Source organism: Mesocricetus auratus, unplaced genomic scaffold (genome assembly GCF_017639785.1).
Source record: "Mesocricetus auratus isolate SY011 unplaced genomic scaffold, BCM_Maur_2.0 Super-Scaffold_100676, whole genome shotgun sequence".
NCBI classification, from domain to species: Eukaryota; Metazoa; Chordata; class Mammalia; order Rodentia; family Cricetidae; genus Mesocricetus; species Mesocricetus auratus.
Window position 1 is genome coordinate 174,626,618 of NW_024429266.1, and position 26,032 is coordinate 174,652,649.

General features: G+C 50.5%; 1 protein-coding gene across 1 annotated transcript in view; it reads left to right on the forward strand.

Moving 5' to 3' along the window:
* The window catches only part of Slc6a11 (solute carrier family 6 member 11), a 135,300-nt gene extending 115,077 nt beyond the window's left edge, over positions 1-20,223 (forward strand). The window contains exons 8-14 of the mRNA XM_005066126.4: positions 1,260-1,384; positions 6,732-6,844; positions 9,414-9,551; positions 14,243-14,345; positions 15,133-15,233; positions 15,990-16,160; positions 17,915-20,223. Of these exons, the coding sequence (XP_005066183.1) occupies positions 1,260-1,384; positions 6,732-6,844; positions 9,414-9,551; positions 14,243-14,345; positions 15,133-15,233; positions 15,990-16,160; positions 17,915-18,067 (904 nt within the window). The 3' untranslated portion in view covers positions 18,068-20,223. The remainder of the gene's footprint in view (positions 1-1,259; positions 1,385-6,731; positions 6,845-9,413; positions 9,552-14,242; positions 14,346-15,132; positions 15,234-15,989; positions 16,161-17,914) is intronic.
* The last annotated feature ends 5,809 nt before the right edge of the window (positions 20,224-26,032 follow it).

A 26,032-nucleotide genomic window follows, 5' to 3' on the forward strand; every position in this document is an offset into this window, starting at 1 on the left:
TGGGCAAGCCAGGGTGCTCTACAGATGGGGGACAGGATGAAGGAGTGGTAAGAAAAGCAGGCTGTCAGCTGACAGAACACAAGGCCAGGGAGTTCTGAGGCTCACCCTCCAGACCACCCCAGCCTCCAGCCCCTCCCCTGAGCCTGTAGGTGGCCAAGGCAGACTTTTGTCTAATGGAATATAAGGAAAATCTCTGTGCTGTCAGCGGGAGGCCCCAGCCAGTGAAAAGGGGACTTCCTGGGCCAGAGCTGAGGCCACAATGTCACTCCACTCTGGGACACCGTTGATTGGGATCACCCAAGTGTACCTCCCATACAGAGCAAGGCACTGGCACGCACCCTGACCTGAGTTGTGAGCCCGAACTACAGAGGCTGAATTCTAGAGCCTGGGATAGGATGGGCCATCACCCTCATCTTCCTAAAGCCCCATCATGTCGTCTAATCTCCCCTTGGTTGAGGCTTTATACTGGTGCTTCCCAGCTGGTAGGTGCCTCTCAAAAGCAACTGCTCTCATCAGTCTCCTCCATGAGCTGGCCGGCTCAGCAGAACCTGGGTGAAGAAGAATGGAGGGCACTGCTTGGAAATGGCCTCAGCCAGGATGGGTGCTACACAAAACCTCTCCCCTGCTCAGCCAGGATGGGTGCCACACAAGACCTCTCCCCTGCTCAGCCAGGATGGTTGTCACTATAAAACCTCTCCCCTGTTCAGCCAGGATGGGTGCTACACAAAACCTCTCCCCTGCTCAGCCAGGATGGGTGCCACACAAAACCTCTCCCCTGCTCAGCCAGGATGGGTGTCACCACAAAACCTCTCCCCTGGAAGCTGCTGGAGCTACATGCCTATGGTCCTTGGTCACTCACCTGGCTTCTCACATGAAGGCTTCCCTTACCCTCTGAGATTTATGACTTGGGAACATGGTCCCCTCCTGTTGTTTTTGGCTTTTTCTCCTCAGGAATCAGAGCGGTGTTTGTTTCCTGATTCCTCCCTCACTTGGTGTACAAAGCCAGGCTCCCTTCCTTCTGTCACATGCCTCTCCATGAGATCTACCTTGTCTTCTAGCAATGCAGGGAAAGCTGTGTGACTGTGGGCCAGCTATCCACCCTCTCTGAACCACAAATACCTCGTTTGGAAAACGGGAGGCTGTCAGTGTGTATGCTTCCCTGCGGCCCCACAGTGTGTCCTGGTCTCAGGTGGGGAAAGTTCCAGCAGCTGCCCATTCTGCCTGCACTGACTCAGGCCCCTCTCACTGCTTCCCCACAGGGACTGTATCATGCTCTGCTGTCTGAACAGCGGCACCAGTTTCGTGGCTGGGTTCGCCATCTTCTCAGTCCTGGGCTTCATGGCATATGAGCAGGGAGTGCCTATTGCTGAGGTGGCAGAGTCAGGTAAGTCTGCAGAGGTGGGATGTGGATAGCCCAAGCTTACGGGGGGGGGGGATCCGGGGGAGCATATCTAAGGGGTGAGGATAATGTGGTCACTGTAGTCTTTCTGTCCTGGGTTTGTTTCTCAGAATACCTGCAGGGGAAGCCCTGACCTTCCTTATCGGGAAGCCAAAGGCTTCATTTACTCCCCTAGCTGCTCTTCCCTGCCCTGCTCCATCACCACTCTCTTTGGACTTGCTCCGTCCCCCACTCAATCCCAAGGTGTCATGGTTACCAAGCAACTTCTGAGCACAGCCTGAACAGCCTGGGGTGGCTGGAGCCATCCCACCCTCTTCCCTACCACTGCGGTCTGCTCATTTCCACACTGAACTCCACCACAGACCCTTTGCGTATGCCACTCCTGTGCTTGGAGAGCCTCCCTCCCCTTCCCCTCCCCTCCCTCCCCTCCTCTCCCCTCCTCCACCCCCTTCTACATATGGAATCATCATACATGTCACAGCCTGAAGTATATGCAGTCGATGCGTATGAATCAAATATGCTGTGATCAGGTGATGGTTCACCGTGATGACAACCCCTTCTTGACTTACATGGTACTTGGATTCTGGAAAAGCATACTGTAAAGAAAACGTACTAGGGGCTCTGAGTGTTGAAGATAAAGGTGGTCCTCAAGGAGGTTGGGTCAGAGTCAAAGCAGATGACATCAGAGGTGAGAGCTGCCTTACACACCACCTCAGTGTGCTGAGCGCCTCAGCCCCAACAATCTCAAGGAAAATTGCTCTTCAAATACCCATGAGATATTTACAAGAATAGGCTGCATACTGGGACACAAATTAAATCCAAAATAAGTAGAACCAGGGAAATAATAAAGATAATTTCTACAATTAATAGAGAATATTTTGAAACCCAAAAACTCTATTAGAAAAGATGAACAAAAGTCATAATTCCTTGACAAACTACCAAGGAAAAAATTAATGCAAATTGCTAATGTATTAGTGACTTTTCCATCACTAGGATAAAATGCCACTACTAAAGCAACTTAGGGAAGAGTTTATTTGACTTATAGTTTCTGGGGATAGAAAGTCCATCATGGCAGGAGGCATGGCATGGTATCAGGAGCAAGAAGCTGAGATCACATTTCAGCTACGTTCAGAAAGCAGAGAAAGCCAGCAGGAAGTGGAGAAAGGCTATAAACTCTCAGATCCCGCCCCCACTGATGTACTTCCTCTAGCAAGGCTGCATGCACCTCCTAAAATGTCCACAGCCTCCCCAAACAGCACCATCAACTGTTCAAACACATGAACCCATGTGGGACAATTCTCATTCAAGCCACCACAACTAATATCAACAATGAAAGGGGGCCAGTGCTGTGGAATAATCCTTTTGTACACTGTGAAGATGTGTTGCTCTCATTGGTTTAATAAAGAACAAACTGGGCAATAGCTAGACAGGAAGAGGTTAGGTGGGAGAGCCAGACTGAGAGAACACTGAGATAAAAGAGGGCAGAATTACCGGGAGACTACAGTGGGGGGGTATATACCACTACTATAAAAGTTAGGAATAGGAATTTCCCACGAATTAGTAAAGAATGATGGTCCTCCACCAATCAGCTGTGAAATATGGAAAACTTCCAAGTCCACACTCTCCAGTTGTTGCCTTTTTCTTTTCTGATAGCAGAACACTTAGGATTTGGTAATTTCTAAAGATGGGGGTTTACTTTAGCTGACAGTTTCTGGAGGGAAGAAGGTCTGGCGGCTGCATCATGTGTTGGGGGTCTTAGGCGGCACCATCACAGATGGGGGCATTGCATGCAGAAGCCCTCAGAGAGTAAGATGGGAGCCCAGAGAAGGGTGGGCACAAAGGAGTTGATCCTCTCTAACAGTCTGTCATAGGACAGCCACTCCATTCTCAAAAGAACTAATCCAGTCCAAGACAGATTATTCCCCTCTTCAAGACTTGATTGCCTTTAAAAACCCATCTTCAACACTGCTACCCTGTCAAGCACATTTGAGTATGAAAATTGAGCATGGTGGTACCTGGCACTGACCCAGACGAAGATACAAGATGACAAGGATGAAAACAAACTAATAGAGAAAACTCACTGTAGTAAACACTGTGGGAAAACATGGAAATAAACTGATTTATGTGTCTTGACCAAGAGGAAACATTGCAGGAATAATGCAATGTTGGTTTACTGTTAGGAGCTCCGTTAATAGTATGCACTGTATTCATAGATGAACAAAAACCTAGTATCTCCATAGATATGGAAAAAAGATGTTTACAGAATAGAACACCATGTGTGTATATTAAAAATTATTAGGATGGGGTGGAAAGATAGCTTAACAGTTATGAATGTTTGCTATACTTGCAGAGGACCCAGGTCTGGTTTCCAGCACCCACACCAGGCAGCTCATAACCACCTGTAACAGTAGCTCCAGGGGAATCTAATGCCTTCTTCTGGACTCCATGTACACTGAACTCAGGTGGTCACATAAACTCACAGAGGTACATGTGTGTACTGTGTGCACACGCATACACACAAATAAAAATATAAAAATCTTAAATTTTAAAAAAGTAATCAGGAAAATACCAATTGAAGAGCATTTTTAAAGTGATGTGTATATAGAGCTGGTCATGGTGGTACACTCTTGGAAGCCTGAGGCAGAAGGAAGGTGATGCCAGCCTGGGCTACATAGTGAGACTTCACACACAAAAAAGTATGCTTTTAAAAGTTTAAAAAGTAATTATCAACATTCTTCTATATTCCTCATGGTAGAAAGACAGAGAAGTAACAAAATATGTGTGGCCAGGTACAGAGGTACAGAGAGGGCTGGGAGTTAGAGACAATGGCTACTGTCGTGAAGGGCAGAAAAGGGAGACAGGAGGGAGGGAGGGGCCAGGGTAGGCTGGGGGAAGAAAAGGAAAAGTAATTCCCGGAGTGTCTCCCTTATTAGCCTTGACCCTGGACGATGTCTCACCCCATCCAAGGTGAGGGGGACCCAAGATGAAGTAGAAGCTAGTAACAGTGACCTCTCGGTGTTGTAGAGTGACAGTGAGTCCTGTAGCCACGCTGGGTACTGAGGAACACAAACTAACGAGAACCCATGTGGTGTGCTGAATGGGTACCGGAGGCTAAGAATGGAAAGGCAACTGCAGTGTATTTGTGTCTGGACAGGAGTCTGAACTGGAGATTCTGCTGAGTGGAATATGTGTATTGGGGTGGATTAAACTGGTAAATGTATGTATATCCCAAGGCTGTTATTTCCCTCTGAGGAGCAGGGAGTAGAATGTACTGTATTGGACGTCACGGGATGTGTATGCTTGGACTCCTGATTTCCATGTGTGGATAGAAACATGTGGGCGTGTACAGGAGGGATAATGTTTGGGGAGCCACCACAATGACACTCCCAGTTAACAGATGCTCCTGTGTTCAGGCCTGGGTTTCTAAACATCATCATCTGCAGCCAGGGCCCCTTGAAGAGGCGATTGGGTTTAGGGCTGGACCAAGACACAGTGGCGCCAGAAGATGAGGACACATCAGAAGGATGCAGAACCTACCAGAAGGAGCCCCCAATGACCTGTGCTGAGACAACTTGAACAGTGAAGTAAATAATGATCACTATTGGATCATGACCCAGAGAAAAAGACTAAGCACCGAGGAGCCCACAGGGGCATGAACCCACCACCCAGTGAGTGACCTGCTCCTGATGAACAGGTGTGGATGGAAGTGACCTGCGCCTGATGAACAGGTGTGGACGGAAGGAGGAGGATCCATCCTCAGGCAGACACCATCGTAACAATGGCTGTACAGGCAACCCTCAATGGAGGCTGAGATCACAGGGGAGGCTTGAGAGCAGGGTCCTATGTAACCTCAAGGTGCTCCTCCCCGGGAGAGAAAAGACATTGCTTCACCGTGGAGATGATGCCAACACCAGCTGAGCTAAGGGATGGGGTCATATCAGCAGCCCACCCCGGTGTTTCTCTGAGGAGAATGCATGACACTTCCATGAATTTTTTTCCATAAAAATTGCTGGGTTTCACTAGGATCAAGCATAAAAGAGAGTAAACACAAACATCTCAGTTTTTATGTTGCTAGCAACAAAGAGGTCAGGAAAAATGAAATACTTCAGAAAAAAGTGAAGATATAAAAGGCTGGAAAGGTGGTACAATGGTTAGGAGCACTGCCTGCTCTTCCAGAGGACCTGAATTCAATTCCTAGCACCCACAGAATTGATCACAATCTTGTTCTAGAGGATCCATCGCCCTCTACTGGCCTCTGTGGACATTGCACACAGACATGTATGCAGGTAAAACATCCATACACAGAATAAAAATAAATATTAAAACAAAAGACAGGGGCCAGGCATAGCCTAAAAGGAAATGTCCACAATGCCAACTCTCTTCCTTCTAACAACAACAACAACAACAACAACCATGCTCCGACCCAATAAAAAGGAAATGGGCCAATAAAGGTGGGCATTTGTATGAACAGTAAGCACCAAAGACTCCTGGAAATACAGATTAAAAGCAAAGTGATTGAACATTTCATAGGTGAAGTGTGAGGTTGTCACCCTCAGCAATTCCATCTTAAACAGCACAGCAAGTTAATCTAAAATTAAAAAAAAATAGCTGGAGAGGTGGCTCAGAGGTTAGGGACATGAACTATTCTTCAGGTAACAAAATTGCCTGTGACTCAAGCACTAAGCTATCTAATACCCCCTACTGGCCTCCGTGGGTACTGCACTCAGATACACACACACACACACACACACACACACACACACACACACACACACCTTAAAAATAATCTTGTAAATAAGTAAAGCAAAGCCCTGCCAGTGGTTGTCCAGGATGCTGATGAAGGTGGATGTGGAGGTGGTGAGCTTCTAGAGGCAACAGGAACACTGAATCTTGGTGGTGGTTGGGGTGTGGACGTTTTCAGCACCCACTGGGCTCTTGTGGTGTGTGGGTTGTTCTGTAACAACTCTTCCTGCTGTGCGTGCCTTGCTTTGCAGCATCTCACTAGTCTAAGAGCCACTGTTAGGTAGACTTTTCCTCTCTCGCTTAGACTCAGCAGCTGTGCGGTGCTGGTGAGAGTATTTGAATAATGTGGAAGCAGGTGGCAGGTGGATACCGAGGAAGATCTGTGGGTCAGACACTCCTGGTTGAACCTTGGCCTTCCCAGACCCTCTGCACAGTGACAACTTCTCTGTAGGCCCGTATTTACACGGCACTGTCAGCACAGTAGGGACAGGAGAGCCGAGTGGGACCTGGGTCCATGGCTGGAACTGGACACTGCTGCACCCCTGCAGATGGAAACACTGGAAGAGTGACCTCTCTCCCTCCCCTCCAGGTCCTGGACTGGCTTTCATCGCCTACCCCAAGGCTGTCACCATGATGCCCCTCTCCCCATTGTGGGCTACCTTGTTCTTCATGATGCTCATCTTCCTGGGCCTGGACAGCCAGGTGAGGGGCAGGAAGAGGGAAAGGGATGGTGGGGGAGGGGACATCTAGGTAATGGGTGGGGGAGAGGAGGGGAGGACCAGGTCAGCTAAGGGGGAGGGGAAAGGAAGAACAGGAACTAGACAGGCCAGGTGCTACAGCTTCTAGACCCCAGACCCGTCTTCTAACCTTGGACATCAGGCTACCAAGCAGCCCTGCCACTTTCTTGATATCCTCCAGTCATAGGCATAGGTGTCCCTCCACACCTCCTTATCTGCTTCACCCCAAATTCCCAATTTAAGTGTTTTGTGTTTGTTTCTGCTTTTAGCTTTGTTTTGTTTTAATTTTGCATTGAATTATTTGTGTGTGTGCATGCATGCGTGCTCACCTGCTACTGTACACATGCAGAGGTCCAGGGACAACTTGTGGAGATTACTTCTCTATGTCAACCATGTGAGTCCTGGGGATAGAATTCAGGTCCCAGATCCAAATTCAATTTTTTGGTACAGATTGTTTGTTTGTTTTTCAAGACAGGGTTTCTCTGTGTAGCCCTGGTTGTCCTGGAACTTGATATGTAGACCAGGCTGGCCTCAAACTCATGTAGATCTGTTTGTCTCCACCTCCAGAGTGCTGAGACTAAAGACATACACCACCACACCTGGCCCCCAATTTAATTTTTTAATGATGCTCTAAGTTCTTCCATTCTGATAAATGACTCCCTGCCAGAGATTCCTGCAAAAGCAGAAACAAGTCCTAAAGAGGGTGGACTGTGGCTAATTATGACCAAGGGTCCCCATGTCCTCATTCCTACCAAGCCATGGAGTGCTTGGGACATAGGGGAGCCAGTTTCCTTCCTCTGGCCCAGTGATGAGGTCTCCATGACCTGTTCTTGGCATCCTCTTGGAACCTCAGCACCTTCACCCAGCATCTGTGTGCCCACTGGTCCCCGTGGACCTCTGGCCATCCCTCCCTCCCTCCCTCCCTCCCTCCCTCCCTCCCTCCCTCCCTCACAGGTACATTTGCTCATTCCTCAACACCGGCTTGTCCTCCCTCCCCGCTTCTCTCCGCGCCCATGCTCATCCTCCCAGCTTGAAGCCCATGGCCTCTCCTTGCCCCACAGGCCTAGAATACAGCCCCTGCCTGCTGCTGAGCACAGCTGTCTAGAGCCCACAGAACTGCTTCCAGCCATGTTGGTGTCTGTCAGTAAGGTGTCCTGACAAGCCTGTGCTGTGCAGAAGAGAACTGCTGTTTGACAAGGAAAGCAGCCATGATCCACCAGCCTTAGGGGGAAGGGTGGTGCCCAAGTTAGCCAATGAGCACTGCTCCCACTCACGACCTTGCAAGAGCACACAAGGCCTGGCCTGTGTGTCTGTCAATCCAGCCACATTCAATTTCTCTCTGAAGCCAGAATCCTTCCCCAGAAACCACTAAGCTGTGCTGCAGACACGCCGGCTGTTTCTGCTGATAGCTTTCCCTTCCATTGTTGTCAGCTAAGCCTTTCAGAAATCAGGGCTCTGCAGCTGGTGTGTGACAGAGGGTCCTGCCTGCCAGCAGACGTGGGGCTGAGGCAAGGACTCTGCTCATGCCCACTCTGCCTGGGCCATGTTCAGCCCTCCCTCTGATAGTCACATGAAGGCGGGTCCTGGTTCATTGTCTGGGTTTGAAAGTAGAAGCCACTGCTTGGAGGTGCTGAGTGAATTGGCAGGGCAGATATCCAGGTCTGCTTGCCTCTTAGCTGTATGTGTCCACACCACAAACCTCATTAGCTTCCTGGGCTAGCAGCCTTTGAATCCCATCTCCCTCCCATAGAACCCCGGGGAAAGGCAGGCAGTACCAGCCCTACTTGCGGAGTCAGTACAAGAGGATCAGGGTTGAGCATCAGCTCTGAATAGGTCCCAGCTGTGTGACCTTGAGTGAGTCATCACCCTTCTGTGGGTCCCAATCCTTTTTGTGTAACGGACACACCGTGTCTGGGAAGATAGATGTAAAGCAGACAATTATGGGTGCAGAGTCTCCTAATATGGTGACTTGTAAATGTATACTCCATTGCAGCACAAAGGTAGGGGCCCCCTCAGAAGCAGGTGGTTCACAGCTGGGCTCTGCTACCAACCACCTGGGTGACACAGCTGGATGTGAATTTCCACCTGTCGTGGGGTAGGGGACTGCCACAATCCTAGAAGTCAACAGCAATGGCCAGAGCCTGCTGGCAGCAGATTATCAAGCTCCTAGGACAGTTCTGAGACTCCTGCTTTGCCTCAAGCAGAAAGGCTGGGTCTCTTGTAACCCATGAACCCCAGAACAAGAAGTGACAGCAACGAGGGAGAAGGAGCCGTCACAGACTGTGTGCCATGTGGCCCTGGGCAGTAGCCGTCACAGACTGTGTGCCGTGTGGCCCTGGGCAGTAGCTTCCCTTTTCTAAGCATCTTTGTCGGGGTCCATTCAATGGATATACTGGAGCTGATTGGTGCTGGCCTTGCCTTCGTCTCTGTGGGATGGAGTGTAAGGTGTAGGGCTGGCCAGTGAGAAGGAAGCCCCTGGTATATGGACCTAGGGTGCCATGACTGGGCTTCACATGTTGTGTCTCTCCCTCTAGTTCGTGTGTGTGGAGAGCCTTGTGACTGCTGTGGTTGACATGTACCCCAAGGTCTTCCGGCGGGGCTACCGGCGAGAACTGCTCATCCTGGCCCTGTCCATTATCTCTTATTTCCTAGGCCTGGTGATGTTGACAGAGGTAAGTGATGTCAGCCGTGTTCCATCACATTACAGCTCCGTGACCTCAGACCCTGTGCTGTGGGCAGATCCCGAGCCTTCTCGGCTACTCGGATACTGCTCTTCCTCGTGGACACTGAGAATGAACACAGACTGTCATGGAGCTCTGAGTACAAGGTCCCCCCGAGTCAGTGCCAAAGGTGGCTATTTCTAGACAGAACAACTCACATGGGGACTTTTCAGGCCAGACAGTGGTTCCCTAGTCACCCACTGGGTGACCCTCCAGTATAGAGAACAATGTCAGCTCTTGAGCCCTGAGCTGGCTCCTTGTCATGGCCTCAAGTTCAATACTGGCTTTTCTGGAACATCTCTCAGACTGGGGTGACATTTGCTGTGTTCCAGCCTCAGCCTCCTCCCCGAGCCTGCAGGTGAGGTGGGCTTCTCCCTGACCCCGAATTGAGGTCTTCTAAACCATGTGCTCCCTCCACCCCACAGCTATCCTGTTCCCATCCTGTGTCAGGTATCCTTGGGAGGTGAGATTAGGTGTCTTTCTCCTCATAATGCACAAAGATAATTAATGCAGGGAAGGGGGATGGGCAGATCTATTGCTGAGAGATGTAGAGGTTGTGTGAGAAACGAGGAGGACTGGGGAACTGGAATCCATTATGCAGACAGGTGAAACAGAGGCCAGCCCTCTCCAGAGGCCTCCTCCATGTCTTCCTCCCAGACCACAGGCTCAGAGAAGTTCCCTGGCTTCCCTTCCCATTAGGCTTCCTGTCACCTCCCCACCCTGGGCCTCTGTGTTCCCAGCCCACTCCCTGTCCCTCTGGCTGTTAAAAAGATCCCTAATTGACCTTTCAACTGTCCTGTTATCTCTCCTGGGGGAGAACAGGAACCTACCCTGCTCAGCCCAGGGACCCTGAAGGCAGCTCAGGTCTCATGTTTGGTGTGAGTGACTGAGTTATTGCTGTCCTTACTCACTGTCACATTAATGAGAATGACAGTCACTGTTTGAACAAATGAATGGGGTGAGTGTCCAGTTCCTGCTCTCCCTGCGGTAATTCTGCCTTGTGTTTCTCCATGTAGGGAGGCCAGGCTACAGTAAGTAGGGCCTCATTAAGCACTGGTTAATTACACAGAATGGAGCCATTTGTTGCATACAAATCAGGGAGGGACTTAACCTGATGCCTTGAAGAAACTAATGGAAAGGTGTTGCTGTGGGTGTCTCTGACTCCATGCACAGCCTGCCCTGGGTTGCCCCCAGTGCACAGAGCTCTCTTCAAGGGTGCATGGTGACTCCCAGGGGTCCATCAGGGAGTCAGCGCTCCAGCCAACTGAGACTATTAATCAGCGGCCCTCCACCCCCACCGAGGGGTATCTTCAAGCCATTGTGCTGAAGAAGTTCACAGTGGACCCAGTGAGCCATGCCAGCCTTAGCTGCCCTGGTAAATGCCTGCCAGAGCGTCTCTCTCATTTACACTTGGTTAAAGCTCGGGTCTAAGGAAAATCCAGACTACCCACTTCTCGTCTTCCACCACAGACTGCTGGCTGGTGGCTGAGACCGTGGGCCCTGCCATTCAGTTCTCAGCCCCCAGACTCAGCTCCATGACACCCTGGTGCAAGTGGCCTTGCTTCTTGGTGCCTCAGTTTTCCTGGAGAGACATTGAAGAGCAATAGTTATGCCTGTTATCGCATTGTTGGAAGAGGAGGGAGCCAAGAAGCACATTGAGATGTGGAAAAGTTAAAGCCAGTATATCTATCCGTCCCTTACTGGGGCTGTGTTCTGAAGAGTATGTCACCAAGTGATGTCATATGGACATCAGAGCAGGAATTCTTCAGCCTTGTTACACACAGTCCGTTTTCACTCGAGGAGTTGTGTGTGACCCTGGGTGATAGACATATAAAGTAGATATACAGGGTCTGGAGACATGGCTCAGTGGATAAGAGCACTGGCTGCTCTTGCAGAGGACCTGGGTTTGACTCCCTGGACCCATGTAGCAGCTCACAACCATCTGTAGCTTCAGTCCCATGTGACCCAATGCCCTTTTCTGCCTTCCACAGGCACTTCACACATGTGATGATGCACAGACATGCATGCAGGCAAAAATCCTCATATAGATAAAATAATAATAGGCATACAAACCAAAATGTAGTGATAATAAATTATAAGGAAATTTCTTTGAAAACAATTATTAGGTGTACAGATGATTTTGTCATTTATTAAAACATAAGCAAAGTTGCATACTAATAAGGTAGGTGTGCTTATGTGAAGAATCAAATCTTGGCTGAATATTTGATACTGTCTTTAAGTGTTTTCAGAGCTGATCAATATTTTGGTTTTATGATCATCAACACTGAGAACATTGGTTGTATAAATATATAGCTCACAACTTCAGAAGCATGTTCATGGTCATTTCAGAAATTGTGACTCTGTCCTAATTCCAAGAATTTATTGAATGATCGTTTGTGCAACTCAAACAGCATTTTTTAAAGCCAGACATTCTGAGACTGGCAAGATGGCTCAGTGGGTAAAGGTGCCACCAAGCTTGACAACCTGAGCTTGGCCCCAAAACCCACATGGTAGAAGGAGAGAACTGACTCCCACAAGTTGTCTTCTGACTTGCACACGTATGCAGTCACATAGGCATGCACTAAATGTAAGAAGAAATATCAAACATTCTAAGAATACAATGCAAAGATATCCTAACTTGATACACATTGAGGAATGACTGAGAAAATACAAAAAAAATCTTTACTTTCCATAATTAAACCATTGTGTTTCTGGAAGAGCAGACACTTTTATATGTACAGTAAAAACACTGCAGTCCATAACTGTATTCTCAAATCTGAGATGGTTCAGGCAGTGTCCATTGGCACTGAATGGCATGAAAGGTAGGCATTAGCTTCATCCCTGTGTTTTTCAAAACACGAAGATATCATCAATAATGTTAAAAAGAAAACTTTTCCCTGTAAAAATTTACTTCTGACCCATTTAAGAAAATCTGCACACCAGGCCTCACACCCATGCCCCCTAACCATCGGCCAGAACAGTGTGTCCAGATGGTGTGGGCTCTGCAGTTAGCCGCAGTCTCCACATGCCCTGCACACTTAACCTGCACTTCACGTTGGTGTTATGTGTGGCCCTGTCTTCATTATGTTACCTCAGTCTTTGGAGGAGACTAATGAGAGAACACATGGTCTCAGTCAAGGGAATATACATGATAGAATGGGAATGTGACTGGGGGACTCTTGTTCCAAGTGAGACCCCCCTTCCCCTCCCATGCTCTCACCACCCCCAAATCCTCATGAAGGAGACTTTGAATGACAGGGCTTCCACTGAACTTCGTCTTCAGACTCTCTCTGATGGTCATCCCTTCACACCAGAACCCCATGAGCAACAAATCTGTGGCTTCCTAGGTCCTTCCTATTTTCATAGGACCAGCAAACCTCCTGCCGCGTATGCCAATCATCTCTGGATTATTCATACTGCCTAACATCATATAAACAGCATGTGAAGAGCTACATTGTACTGTTTGAGGGAGAATGCCAAGAGGTCTGTTGGGGTTCTCTAGGGAAACAGAGTGTAAAAAGAAGTTCACTAGGATGGCTTACATGGTCGGAGAACCTGGTAGCGACTTGTCCCACAGAGCTTGATGCCCCGGTGGTTGTAAACTGAGACTGGAAGCCTGGGAAGATCACCTGAAAGTCCCTAGCATTGTGTCTGTGTTGGAAAGCTGAAGTTGGGGTCCATGGATGGTGGTGGAGGCCACAACAGAAACACTTTCTCAGCGATAGGTGAAGACATGTTTTTCCTCAAATCTCTATCTGAGCTTTCTGATGGAAGACACTGCCCAATCTGAGGCCAGGTTTTTTTACTATGGTCAGTCCCTACAGACATGCCCCCCAGAGGTAAGTTGATCCTGATTCTGGTCAAGTTGATGTTAAGGCCAGCCATCACAGTGCCAACCATGTGTTATAGAGCAGGCCCAAAGGCAACCCTTCATCAATAATTCATCTCAAAGATGAACTGTGCACCTACTATGTGTCCATTTCTGAGCTCTGGGCAAGCCTGCCAGTAGGACATCACAGAGCCCATGGTCCAGGTGATTCTATTTACATCTTTTGGGGACCTACTGTGCACTGGGCCCTGTGGTGAAGGCTGGAGGCACAGTAAGGACAAATGTGGGAGCTTCCTGGGCAGAGCTCGGAGCTCTCAGCTGCTGACAGGCTACTTTTAGGATTAAATTATGAGTTCAGACAATGAAGTCTAGAAGCCTGAAGAAAGAGCGAGGCCGAGGAGGGAGGGCTTTTCAGAGGAAGTGACACTTTGGCTGAGCTTTGAACCAAATGCAAAGTAAGGCCACTATGCTGAGAATGGGTGGTTGGGCAGACTGGAGGGACAAAGGGTAATCTTAAGCCTCTAAAAAGATGACAGAGGGTAAGACTAGCAGCAGTAAGGCCGGCCTGGAAGCTTCTGGAAGTGACCATCTGGGGAGAGATATTGAAACCGTCTGCCCTCCACTGTGGTTTCAGTGCAGCCTCTGATGCCCCAGGCCACCTACAACCCTGACATCTCTGTAGGACAGAGCCTTGTGATGCCCAGCTGCAGAGAGTGTAGCACTCAGGCCAAGGCAGAGAGAGGGCCCCATGGAGGGTGGCTACTGACTCTGTTCTCCCTCGTGTCTGTCTCTGTGCCTGTCCTCTTACCCACAGGGAGGCATGTACATCTTCCAGCTTTTTGACTCCTACGCTGCCAGTGGCATGTGCTTGCTCTTCGTGGCCATCTTTGAGTGTGTCTGCATTGGCTGGGTATATGGTAAGTGGAGTCTGGGCCCCTGGGGCCTGGTAAGCTGTAACGGTCTGGGTGCTTTCCCTGGGAACTCAGGTCCCTTCCTACTGTCATAAGACCTTCCTGTTTTTATGCTGGCATAGGGTGTTCAGGACCCAAACACCCTGATCTCTGGCCAATCCTACTCTAGGCTCAGTTTCCCCCGTTGAGAGAGACTTCAGGCAGAGCCTCTAGCATGAGCCACACCCTCACTCAATTTACCTTCTGGTCCTCACACAAACCAGGATGACAGCTGCTGTCTCAAGGACAAACAGAATGTAGCTTGGGAATAATAACCACTAGTCATACAAGCAGCCCAGCAGGCCCTCACCTCGAAAGCCCACTACCCTGTGAATCACCCTGACCATTGTGTTCACTGGTTTTGCACCACTGTAAAGAAAGTCCTGACCTGGGCTACTTAAGAAGTAGAGGGCTAGCAGAACTCATGGTTCTGGAGTTCAAGTCCAGGTGGTTTCATTGTTTCTGGCCCTGGTGAAGGCCTCTCACGGTGGGAGTCTGCTGGAGAAAGACTTCACATCTCTAGCCAGGAACAGAAAGACACACCACCATTGACGTAAGGACCTCTGTGGGGCCTTACTTCATAGAGCACAATAGTTCTTCTCACCTTCACACATAGCAGTGCTGCCCAAGGGACCCAGATTTCCTTGCGGGTACTCAACACTCAAGCCAAAGCACTCTGTCCTCTGCTGGGGAAAGTAGGCCCACCCCACCTCTGCTGTGAGATATGTCTGTCTGTCTGCTTTCCTCTGGATAGGAAGCAACCGGTTCTATGACAACATCGAGGACATGATTGGCTACCGACCACTGTCACTTATCAAATGGTGCTGGAAAGTTGTGACCCCTGGGATCTGCGCGGTAAGGCCTACAGAAAGCCACCTCCAGCCCTCCACCCCCCCCCACCCCCCCCACCCCCCCGCTTGCTCACTAGCCACTCTTCAGCTCCTGTCAGCTCAGCTGAGGCTGGCCCTGAAGAGGGTCACAGAGCCCAGGGCCCAGCCAACTGACACTCTGGGCTTGCCAAGGCAGGCCTCACTCAAGTTCCCACCTCTGTGTTGAATGACCCTGAACATGTTTGTCCCTTGTCAGGGCTAGGTACAGCAGCCTGACACTGGTCTACCTCTCTGGGTGCCAGGGGTTTGCAAACATGAGTGAGGATATTTCTTACTGAGAAGGTGACAGACAGAGGTAAGGAGAATGTCAAGGTTTAGGCTCTGTCTGTGGAACCAGGCCTCAAACCAGCCTGGTGAGAGGAGTCTTAACAGAAAAACAGTCTCATTATTCTTTGTCCTGTCTTTGGTTCCGGGGAACATCTGAGCTTATCTTCCCAACTGAAGGGGTCAGAATAGCAGATTCAAGATAGCCCTAAGATAGACTCTGAGTGGGAAGATATTGAGAAAGACCATCCTGGGAGAGTGGGCACAGCACATCCCTAGAGAGGCCCCAAGGTTCTTGAGAGTCTGGACCCCAAGGCCGCAGTCCCCGAGTTCTAGCAGTCAGACCAGCTTCTCTTCATGGTTCTACCTCAGGCTCACTGGACAGTCGAGGTGTCTGGGCCCTTGGAGTTGGGCAAGGCTGAGGGACACCGCCAAGAACCTCCATCTTTCTCCACAGGGCATCTTCATCTTCTTCCTGGTCAAGTACAAGCCCCTCAAGTACAACAATGTGTACACATACCCAGCTTGGGGCTACGGCATCGGTTGGCTCATGGCCCTATCCTCCATGCTATGCATCCCACTCTGGATCTTCATCAAGATGTGGAAGACAGAGGGCACCCTGCCTGAGGTGAGCAGTTGGTAGAGGAAGCAGGGGTGGGGAGGGGTCTGGATGGAAGGGAATTGGGGCAGGCTCCTCTTTGGCAGGTGTTCATCCTTAAAATGTGCCAGAAGCACCTCTGGGATGTCTGGGTTAAAGTCAGATTCTGTGAATTAATTCTACCTCAGCCTCCCCACCAGGCTGACAGCCACCCCATAATTGATAGAGGGTATAAGAGGTCTGGGGATTCCCACAGAGAAAACATCTCTGAACTGAGGTTTGGTCAAACATCAGCTCCGACAGGTCACAGGGAGACACAAGTGCCATCCAAAATGTGTCCTCCAGCTCCCTGCCTGAGGGGCCTGGGCTCCAGCAGAGATGGGTGGATGGGGAAGGTCCCTTTTGTTGCTTTCAGGAGGTATTGGTCAAGGGCAGTAGGTTAATTGTTACTGAGACCAAACTGTCCAGAGGAAACTGACAGGGGGCTTCAAAGCTTTAGCCTCGGGACCCCAGCTCAGCCTTCCAGCAGCCTCCTGGTTGTCACACGCCCTTTGCTGGCTTCTTTCTGTCACCCTAGCTCATACCCTGCCCACCCAAATAGCAGGGCTTGTTGCAGAATGAGCCTCTGATCTGGTCCAGTCCCAGGCCTTGAGATCTTGAGACCCTGAGACCTCCACCTGTCCATTCACACCCTGAGCCTGGCACACAGGAGGCATGGTTGGTTAATCAGCTCCCATGAGTCTGAATGTTAACCCTACCTAGACAGCATGACTTCCACCTGAATGAGGAAGCCCAACCTTGTCCTCAAGTACTAAGCCACCCCAAAGTCCTTGCAGCTTTTTTTTCCAGGTAAAGGCCCATGCTCAGGAGGGCCTCCTGAATCCTGGTCCAAGGGCAGTACAAAATGGTGCTGATGTGGGGCCCATGGTCAAAATGCATTCTGAGAGGTTGAGGATACACATAGAGGCTGAAGTAGGGATGACATCTGCCTCTAAGCATAGCTTGGGGATCTCAGTACATGGAGCTTCTCCTGCAAGGCAGTTGGTGTGGTGACAAACCCAGGGTAGGGTAGGACTCTGACTAACCAGCCCTGGAAGTCTCTCACCCTCTGGACAGCGCCTGCCATCCTGGCCCACAGATAGAGGGATGCAGCCAGAGGCCAGGAGACTGGCTGGCACAACCATCAGGCCACTTCAAGCCCAGCTCTCCCTGCTGCCAAGGCAGGCATGGGGTGGCAGGCCCTGAGTCTGATTCTGTAGTCTTGGTCACCTAGTCTGTCTCCATCTCCTTGCTTGTCACCTACTGCCTGGAGTGGGACCTCAGCCATCCCCATTTCTGGTGGTGGGAACTCAAGAAGGTAATGCCTCACCCAGAACTGAGGAGCAAGGCAGAGCCAGGGCCTGGCCTTCAGTCTGATGGCTCCATAGCTCCGAGGAGTGTCTGTACATCTGGGGAGGCGGAAGTGGACAGACCCCATAGCTCCGAGGAGTGTCTGTACATCTGGGGAGGCGGAAGTGGACAGACCCCATAGCTCCGAGGAGTGTCTGTACATCTGGGGAGGCGGAAGTGGACAGACCCCATAGCTCCGAGGAGTGTCTGTACATCTGGGGAGGCGGAAGTGGACAGACCCCATAGCTCCGAGGAGTGTCTGTACATCTGGGGAGGTGGAAGTGGACAGACCCCATAGCTCCGAGGAGTGTCTGTACATCTGGGGAGGCGGAAGTGGACAGACCCCAGGCCCCAGCAGCATTGCTCACACAGCCTTTTCCTCTCCAACCATCTAGAAATTACAGAAGTTGACAGTCCCCAGCGCTGATCTGAAAATGCGGGGCAAGCTTGGGGCCAGCCCACGGACGGTGACCGTTAATGACTGTGAGGCCAAGGTCAAGGGTGACGGCACCATCTCTGCCATCACAGAGAAGGAGACACACTTCTGATTCCCCACCAGCCAGTTGGATCCTTCTCCACCATTCCTTCCGTGCTTGTAAATGAATCCTGAACCTTGTACTTCACCTAATGTTAGGGGCTTGCTCGTCTGCACAGGACTATTAACAAGTTAACTCCCAGCCGGCCACTGTGTGCCCTGTACCCTTGCCTCACTCCTGTGATCACGGGTGTATCCACCTTACCAAGATAATTCTGTACAGTGACTAGCAGATCCTGGCCTAGGGTGGCTCAACCCATGTTTTCTAGAGTCCTTGTATTATATTGTCAACCTTTATGCTGTGGGCAGGTGGAGTAAGGGAATGGTTCCTATCCACCTCTGGTTTTTAGTCATTCCTGACTTTGTCTCTGAGTTTCTCTGGCCACCCTCCTCTGTAGCCTAGGGACAGTTTGTTTTGTTCTGTTATTTTCTTTTTTGTCTTCCCCATTTCCAATGGCAGGACTTCCACATGTCAAAGTTGCAAGACGTTGAAGAAAACAGCCCACCATCCTCAGGGCTCCTGAGTAATCAGGAGTGGACAACTGTCTCATCCAGTGACTATAACTACTCCCTTTTTTCCCTGTGGCTCAATTTCGCCATCTTCCAGATTAAGGGAAGGAATAGAGTGGAGTCTTCCCCTTGAAGCAGGGAAAGATTCCTTGCCTCACTGCCTTGAACGGCTGCTTTGATCTTGATCTGCAGAGACTTGCAGGCCTCTTCTCTGGCCCTCTTTGCTATGACCACCCCACCCCCAACTCAAACTCCACACACACACAAACTATGTTGGGAAAGTTTGTTTCCCTAACAAATGGAGTTTTACTTGGCCCTGATCCCTGGAGACCAGCCTATCCCCAGAACCCGTGGCAGGGGTCCCACCATCCGTGTAGCCTTCTTGGCTATCAATCTGTCCCTCCTTCTTAGGTAGGGATGGTTAGAAGGCAACCACCTCTTCTTGCAGCTGCTTGGCCAGGATCTGGGGCTTAGGATCTATGGCCATCCCTGCAGGGGAGCTACAGTGAGGCCTAGGGCTGGATTCTACCCACAGACCCTCCTTATACAACCCCTTCTCTCCTCTTGTCCCCTGCCCTATTCTTTACCTTCCTGCCACCCCCTGCAGATCCTGCGGGCAGACATCTTATTCTGGAGCTGTCCCATCTGCCTGGGTGTGAGGAGCCTTCACTTACCAGAGGGAGGAACTGGGCGCCCATCCCTCAGGCTTTTCCTTGAAAATGGAGAGCAGATGTGGTCCCCAGGGGGAGACTGGTGCTGTGTCCTCCTTCCTGGCTCAGACCTCTTGTACTGACCTCTCTCTTCCTCATCTGCTGGGTTTTCCAGCTGCTTTGTTTGCCCAGCTATTGGGGGATGAGATATGGAGGGAGGGGTGTCCTTTCCCTCTTCCTGTAGTTTCCTGCATTTGTCTAGTGGAAAGGTGAGGTTTCTTCAAACTAAGGCTCCGGTGTCCTGTCAAAGACATGAGTGCTCCATTTCCACAAAGCTTCTCGACTCTTGGCCATTCTGCCCAGCACCCCACACCTCTTCCTAAAACCTGAGATGGCTGAGCCAGTGCCCAGCATTCCCCCAGCTAACTGGGCACTTGTCCAAGGCACCCTCCCCCAGTGGCTAACAAACAGGCCAGGAATTCTTTCTGGGAAGGCCAGCATCATACTGAAGATGACCTGTGGGACTGGTTCTCAACTACTGTCCCCCACCACCCCTGAGGAGGGAGGCCGCCCATTGCTGCTATTGCTCCTCACCAACTCCCTCATGGACAGATAGATGGACAGATCCCTAATGCCTGTCACAGACACACGTGTTGTACATGTGGCCCTTAACACTTGACACTCTTAACACTACTCATGGGTTAGGATAGAGGGAGGCTTGTGGTTTGGGGGTTATATTTTTGTTTTGTTTTGTTTTGTAATTTCATACTAGTATTTGGGTAACTGTAGGGAGGAGGGGAGGGAAAGAGGGAGCAAGGGGACATGTCATTGTGACAACTTTTTTGATATTCATTAGAAATGATACAATATATCCTTTCTGAGATATTTACAGTATTATTAAAAATGAAAAGGGTTGGACTGTTTTACATAACAAACTTTTTATTGGTAACCCAAAGAGCACAAGATTGTCTGTCTGCTCCTTTTTAAAAATTAAAAGACGTGGATCAACTCCCATGTGGCTGTTTTCAGCAGGAGGTCTTCATTGCATTTTCCTCCTGTCTTTGGGTATCTACAGGGCAGGCCCTCGTAACCATTGGTAATTAAAGGCTGTGATCTCCACTCGGCATTACAGACCACATACACGGGGAGGAGTGGTGTTTCGAGCCTCACGTCCCTCGATGCCTTTACCATTCTCATAGTCACTACGACATACGGGACATGGAACTTGCTTCACAGACACTTCCTGAATGGTCAGCAGATCTCTCTCTTTAATTCTCACAATCACCTGTCCGTTTTACAGATAAGGAGAACCAAAGCACAGAGAAGTCAAGCTACCCCCCCACACACACACACACCATTCACACAGCTAAGAAACCACAGAATCCGTCCCTTGCCCCTCTCCTTGCTGAATCAGGTGAGTCACTGAACTGAGGGCTCTTCTACCACCTGACAGCCTGAGTACTCACTTAATTGGGTGTCAGCAGCAAGTCAGCAAGAGGCTGTCATAATAATATGTGTCTTCTTTCTGCCCAAGAAACTTCAGCTGCAGACATTTGAACCTACAGGATTTAAGAATTAATTTGCCAGGCACACCAGCAGGCAGCTGTGTGTGCTAGTGACCCCTGCAGACCGCCTGTGGCTCTACAGCCTAGCTCTGTGAGACAAGGCCAATAGCCAGAAGAGGGGAATTCTGAAAGTGAAGTCAAAGACCCTGTCAATCTCAACAAGTTTCCTGTGGTGGTGGAGGGGTCCAAGAATCAGAGCAAGAGATCTGCTGAAGCCCAGTCTCATCAGATCCTTCCGCACACCCAGTAGGCAGTCTCTGAACACCTATTCCAGGACCTTGGAGTAGGACATAAGAGCAGCCCCCTTACTTAAATGTTTCTGCTGTGCTGCCCACAGTCTGGATGGGGATGGTCTATGGAGGAGCTGCCTCCCTGGCCTCTGCGGCAGGACTGTGCTTCATGCTGAGTCTGCCCACTTTCCTGGGCAGACTCGCCTCGGCTGCCTGTGATGGTGTAGCAAGGAGACCCAGGGAGGATGTGCAGCCCACACTCCCCAGGGTCCCACGTAGACCTTCTCACAGCCCCCAGGGTGGAGTGTGACTGTTAGTAGGCAGGTGAGCTGTCAGGTCGGCCATTCATCACTCAGCAGTGAGAGGAGACCCTGTCTGCTTCCCTGTTGAGCAAGGGCTGCTCTGTAGGAAACCCTAGAGGTGCAACGGAGCACCTGCCGTCTGTGCGCTGGACACGCAGAGAAGCTGCTGGTGTGGCCCCATCCCATCGGGAAAGCCTGAGAGAAAGAAGTCCTCAGCCCCAGCAGAGAGTGAGCAAGTCCACGCCTCCTCCACCTCGCGCTTCTCTCCAGAGGGCCTGACGCCACCCACATGGGCGAGGGCTGCCACTCTCAGACACCCACAGGCACGTGATGTTCTACCAGCTACCTGGCACTTTCTTAGCCCAGGCAAGTTCATACACGAAACTGACCTTTGGGAGGTCCAGAAGGCTGCCACAGGCACCCGCACCACTGGGTCACCCAAGACATGCTAGGTCACCAAGAGCATATACATAGCGGAGGTTGTGTAGAGAAGGTCTTGAACCCACTGGTAACATGATGCATCCCTCAAAGGTTCACATCCCCCCGAATGATGAAGGCCAGTACACTAGAACTTCCTGGGAGGGATGGGGGCACTGGAGGCTGTCAAGACGCATTGGCGGTAGGAGATACCACTGGGACATGCCTCCTCCCCCCAAGCCTGAAAAAGGACATAAGGGTTTCCTGGTGGATAGTTGAGTCATGAGCGGGTGAGGGAGCATTGGGAGTGAGCGGATGAATGATAGGAACCTGTGGGAGGGGCCAGGGACTCTGAGAATAGGAGTGGCAGGAGGCCAGCAGAAAAATCAGGGTTTGGGGCATTTCTAGGTATTGTCGCCACCCACAGGCCTGCAGCAGGCATGGGATATCCCCCAAGGAGCACACTGCAGGATGTGGCATTAAGGAAGGGGAGGAATGGGGAGGCCCCTCCCCTCATTGCACTCCATCCCTTCTCTGGCAGGTGACAGCAAACCAGCCACCAGGGGGCACCACTGCTGACCTCAGGCCATGGAGGTGGGACCTGGTGCGGGCACCAACATTGGAAACTGAGTGGACTGTGGGGGATGTCCCAAGGTCTTGTACCCAATTGCAGGAACAGAAAGGCTACCCTTTGTAAAAAAGAAAAGTATAATTAATCCTCCTCTTGCTCCATCCCCATCCTGACAGCAGTCACCTTCTTCCCTAACTGTGTGACCTTGGACAAGTGACTTCTCTTGTCTGATTCAATTTCCACATCTACACAAGAGGGCTGAGTGCAGGTGTCTGAGCCACCTCAAGTCCTTCTATTCGACTGTCTTCAGAAGGACCTAGTTGCCATCACAGACCTGGCTTCCTCATTCCCAAATTCGCTGTGCTTTGGACAAAGTCATGTTGCCCCTCTGAGCAAAACTGATGTGAATGAACCTTAGCTATCTGGCATTTGTTTTACAATAGGAGGGGTGATTACTGAAAATCTTCTGACAAAACTTTGGGCAGTGATGACTAGGGTCATGGTGACTAGGGCCAGGGTGGCCTGTGGTTCTGTTCACACTGCACTACACGCTAGTCTTGCTTCACCCCTGCTGGCTTGACCCTGTGCCATCTGCCCTGAAGTCAGACCCTGTCCGATCTGGACAAGGAAGTCAGCAGAACAACCCCAGAGGGCAGGGCTGGGATGGGGGTGGGGCACGACACCAAATAAGGATGAAGAATGTTTCTGGGAAGATTTAGGCCAATTTCTCTTTTCTGCTTTCTTTTCTGTACCATCTAATTATATTTTTTTCTAAACAAAACTCATCCATTGCTTTTTATTCCAAAACACCAAATCAATGACACTATTTTTAAAAATCCTCCCTTGGCCACTGAGAAATTGGTTACAAATGCACGTTCTGGGGAAAAGAAAAATGACAGACACGTGGTTGGAAGAGGAGGCGAGAGGAAGCAGATTGGGGGAGGGGAAGGGGGGTGGCTGCCGCCCTCACCAAACTCATCAGCCCAGGAATTCAGTTCCGCCCTGAGGTGCTGGGTAATGTGTAGTTTGTGCCACAGGCAGGACCCCCCCCCCCTCCGATGACCGTGTTTGTGGACATTGTAGCTATTTACAGATTGTGACTTCTCACAGCTAACGGAGGAGAGAGGGAAGATGCCTTCATCACTGGTGAGCCCAGTCCTGATGACCTTCCTGTCTCATCTGCAAATGAAGCCAACATTCCCCCCAACACCTACTAAGGATATGAGGTCACTGGCCCAATGACTAGATGGGTAAACTGAGATCTGGTTTCGCACTACCAACTGCCCTGCAGTTGTGTTTTCTTATGTGTTTTCCCAATTCATTTCAACCCTTACAGCCTCTGGCCACACCCAGTCTGTTCCTCTCCATCTCGGGTCCACCATCCAGCTGCTACCTGCATCCAACAAATGTCAGTTTCGTGCCCACTGTGTCACACAGCTTCATCCTGGTAGTCAGAGACAGCACCATGCGCGTCACACAAGGCACAAGCAAAGAGAAGGGCAGAAACAGGTGATGATGGGTGTAGAGTCAAGCGGGGAAGAGGTGTAGGAAGACCGGGAGCATGGAAGGGGTTAAGCGCACCTGTGGTGGGGGATCTACATAGGCCATCCAGGGAGGGTCTTCCTGAGAGGGCGGGAGAGCGCACCATGGCCATGTAGGAAAGAGCATTACTGGAAGAGAGAACATGCGCAACAGCCCCGTGATGGGAGCTTGTGTGTAGTATTCCCAGGAGTGCAAGGAGGCCAGAGCAACCAAAGAAAAGTGCTCAGGGGAGACTAGTGAGTGGGAAGCTGAGAGAGGTGGTGAGGAGAGAGAGAGGGTCTAGCAGACTGGTGTCAATATGAAATGAGGGAGCCGGGAACCATGGGAAGGTTGAGCCAAAAAAAAGTACAGGTTCTGATTTCTGTCTGGGGTGTGTGTGTGTGTGTGTGTGTGTGTGTGTGTGTGTGTGTGTGTGTGTTCACTTACTTATTTTTATTCACTTTGTTTTTATATGTGTATTGATGGGGGTACTTCACCCCAGTGTCTGTGTGTGGGTCAGAGGGCAACTTGCAGGAGTTGGTGTTCTCCTTCCTGGTTATGAGGATCAAACTCAGGCCTTCAGACTTGGTGGCAAATACCTTTACCTGCTGAACCATCTCATAGGCTGTAGTTTATGCTTGACTATGACCTTCCAGCTGCTCTGGGGGCTCAGGTAAGGTGACTGCTGGAACCAGAAGAGAGAAAATAAAAAGATGGAGTCATCTGTAGGAGCCATGAAGGGAACACAGATTCTGGATGTGGTTGGAGAGTGGACTAAGATCTCTTGGTGTCTGAAGTGAGGCATCTAAGATGATCCATTGAGATAGGGGCAGATGAGCAGTGCTCAGGCTCCACAGCCATAGGGAGCACATCTTCTTGATGACATAAACTAGACCTTAGAAGATCAGTGCCCGGTGACTTCACATGCAATGGCTGGAATCAAACTCTTGAACAAATCCCCTCATCTCTTGGGACCCCGCTGTGCTGCATCTGCAATCTGGAAACCATTGTTCTCAGGCCTTAGAGTTTTGCAAGGCCTGGGTGTCCCATTAGCATGGTGGTTTATGTTAACTAAGGTCAATGTCTCCTACAGACTGAGGGCCCCCAGTACAGGTGTCAGACAGACAGGATCCTGCCCTAGCTAAATGACCTTGGATCAGACACCCACCTTCATCAGCTCCTCTGCAAAAGGGAACCCACTTCATGAGAAGCAGCTGTCCCTGCTCCCAGCACACAGTAGGACCTCACCAATGTGGAGAAAAAGAACATGGACTCTGCCCTGGTGCAGCTAGACCCATGCTCCCATACCCACTCCTGGCCAGGGCAGCTGCAGCCCCAATAGGGCATTTTTATCTCCTAGATGTCAGCGGGCTCCACAGCAGCGCTGTGTCTCGGTTGAGTCCCTGCCTATGTGGGCAAAGCTGCTGTTCCAGAGGATCTAAAATTGCCTCCCTCTGATTGCAGCTATACAAACCGAGATGCTGCTCGCTTCCCCCATCCAGTTGGGTCTATTTCAAGAACACATTGATGAGCGCTGATTGAGCCTTGATTACTGCAAGCCGAGCAAGCGAGCTGGCGCTGGGCCCAAGCCCCCTCCCCAGCCTCAGTGGGATGTGTTCACTCCCACTCTGCCACCCAGAGCCACCTGAAGAAGCAAAGAAGGTGCATAGCACACAGAGTAGGGCACCTCACACACATCTACCTCCTAAGATACCGTATCGGGTTGCTTCTCTGCCAAACCTCTGGATTCGAGAGCAAGAACATGGGGAACAGAGTGAGAGATCTGCGTGGTGGGTTTTTTAAGATCCAGGAGCTATTGACCAAAGGGAAATGGTCTTCCATCCATCTTCCCCCCCCCTCACACACACACACACACACACACGTGCAGTCACCCTCACCCATGCACACATCTGACTGTGCTTGAGGCCACCCAGCTCATTGGACTGGACCTTGAACGTCTCGCCTTCCCTCTGCTGAACAATGGCCCAGACCTCAAATGCACAGCCACTTGCAAACCCCATGGTCACTTTTGTGTGTGCACATGTGAACGGACATATTCCTGTGTTGGGTGGGGGTGAGTGAGTACATGAATGCATGTATGTGTGTGGAAGTTACAAACCAACCTTTTCCTCCATTGCTCTCCATCCAGTCTTTGAGACAGGTCTCTCACTAGGATCCAGACCCACCTGTTTCCACCTCCCGCTGTTGGACC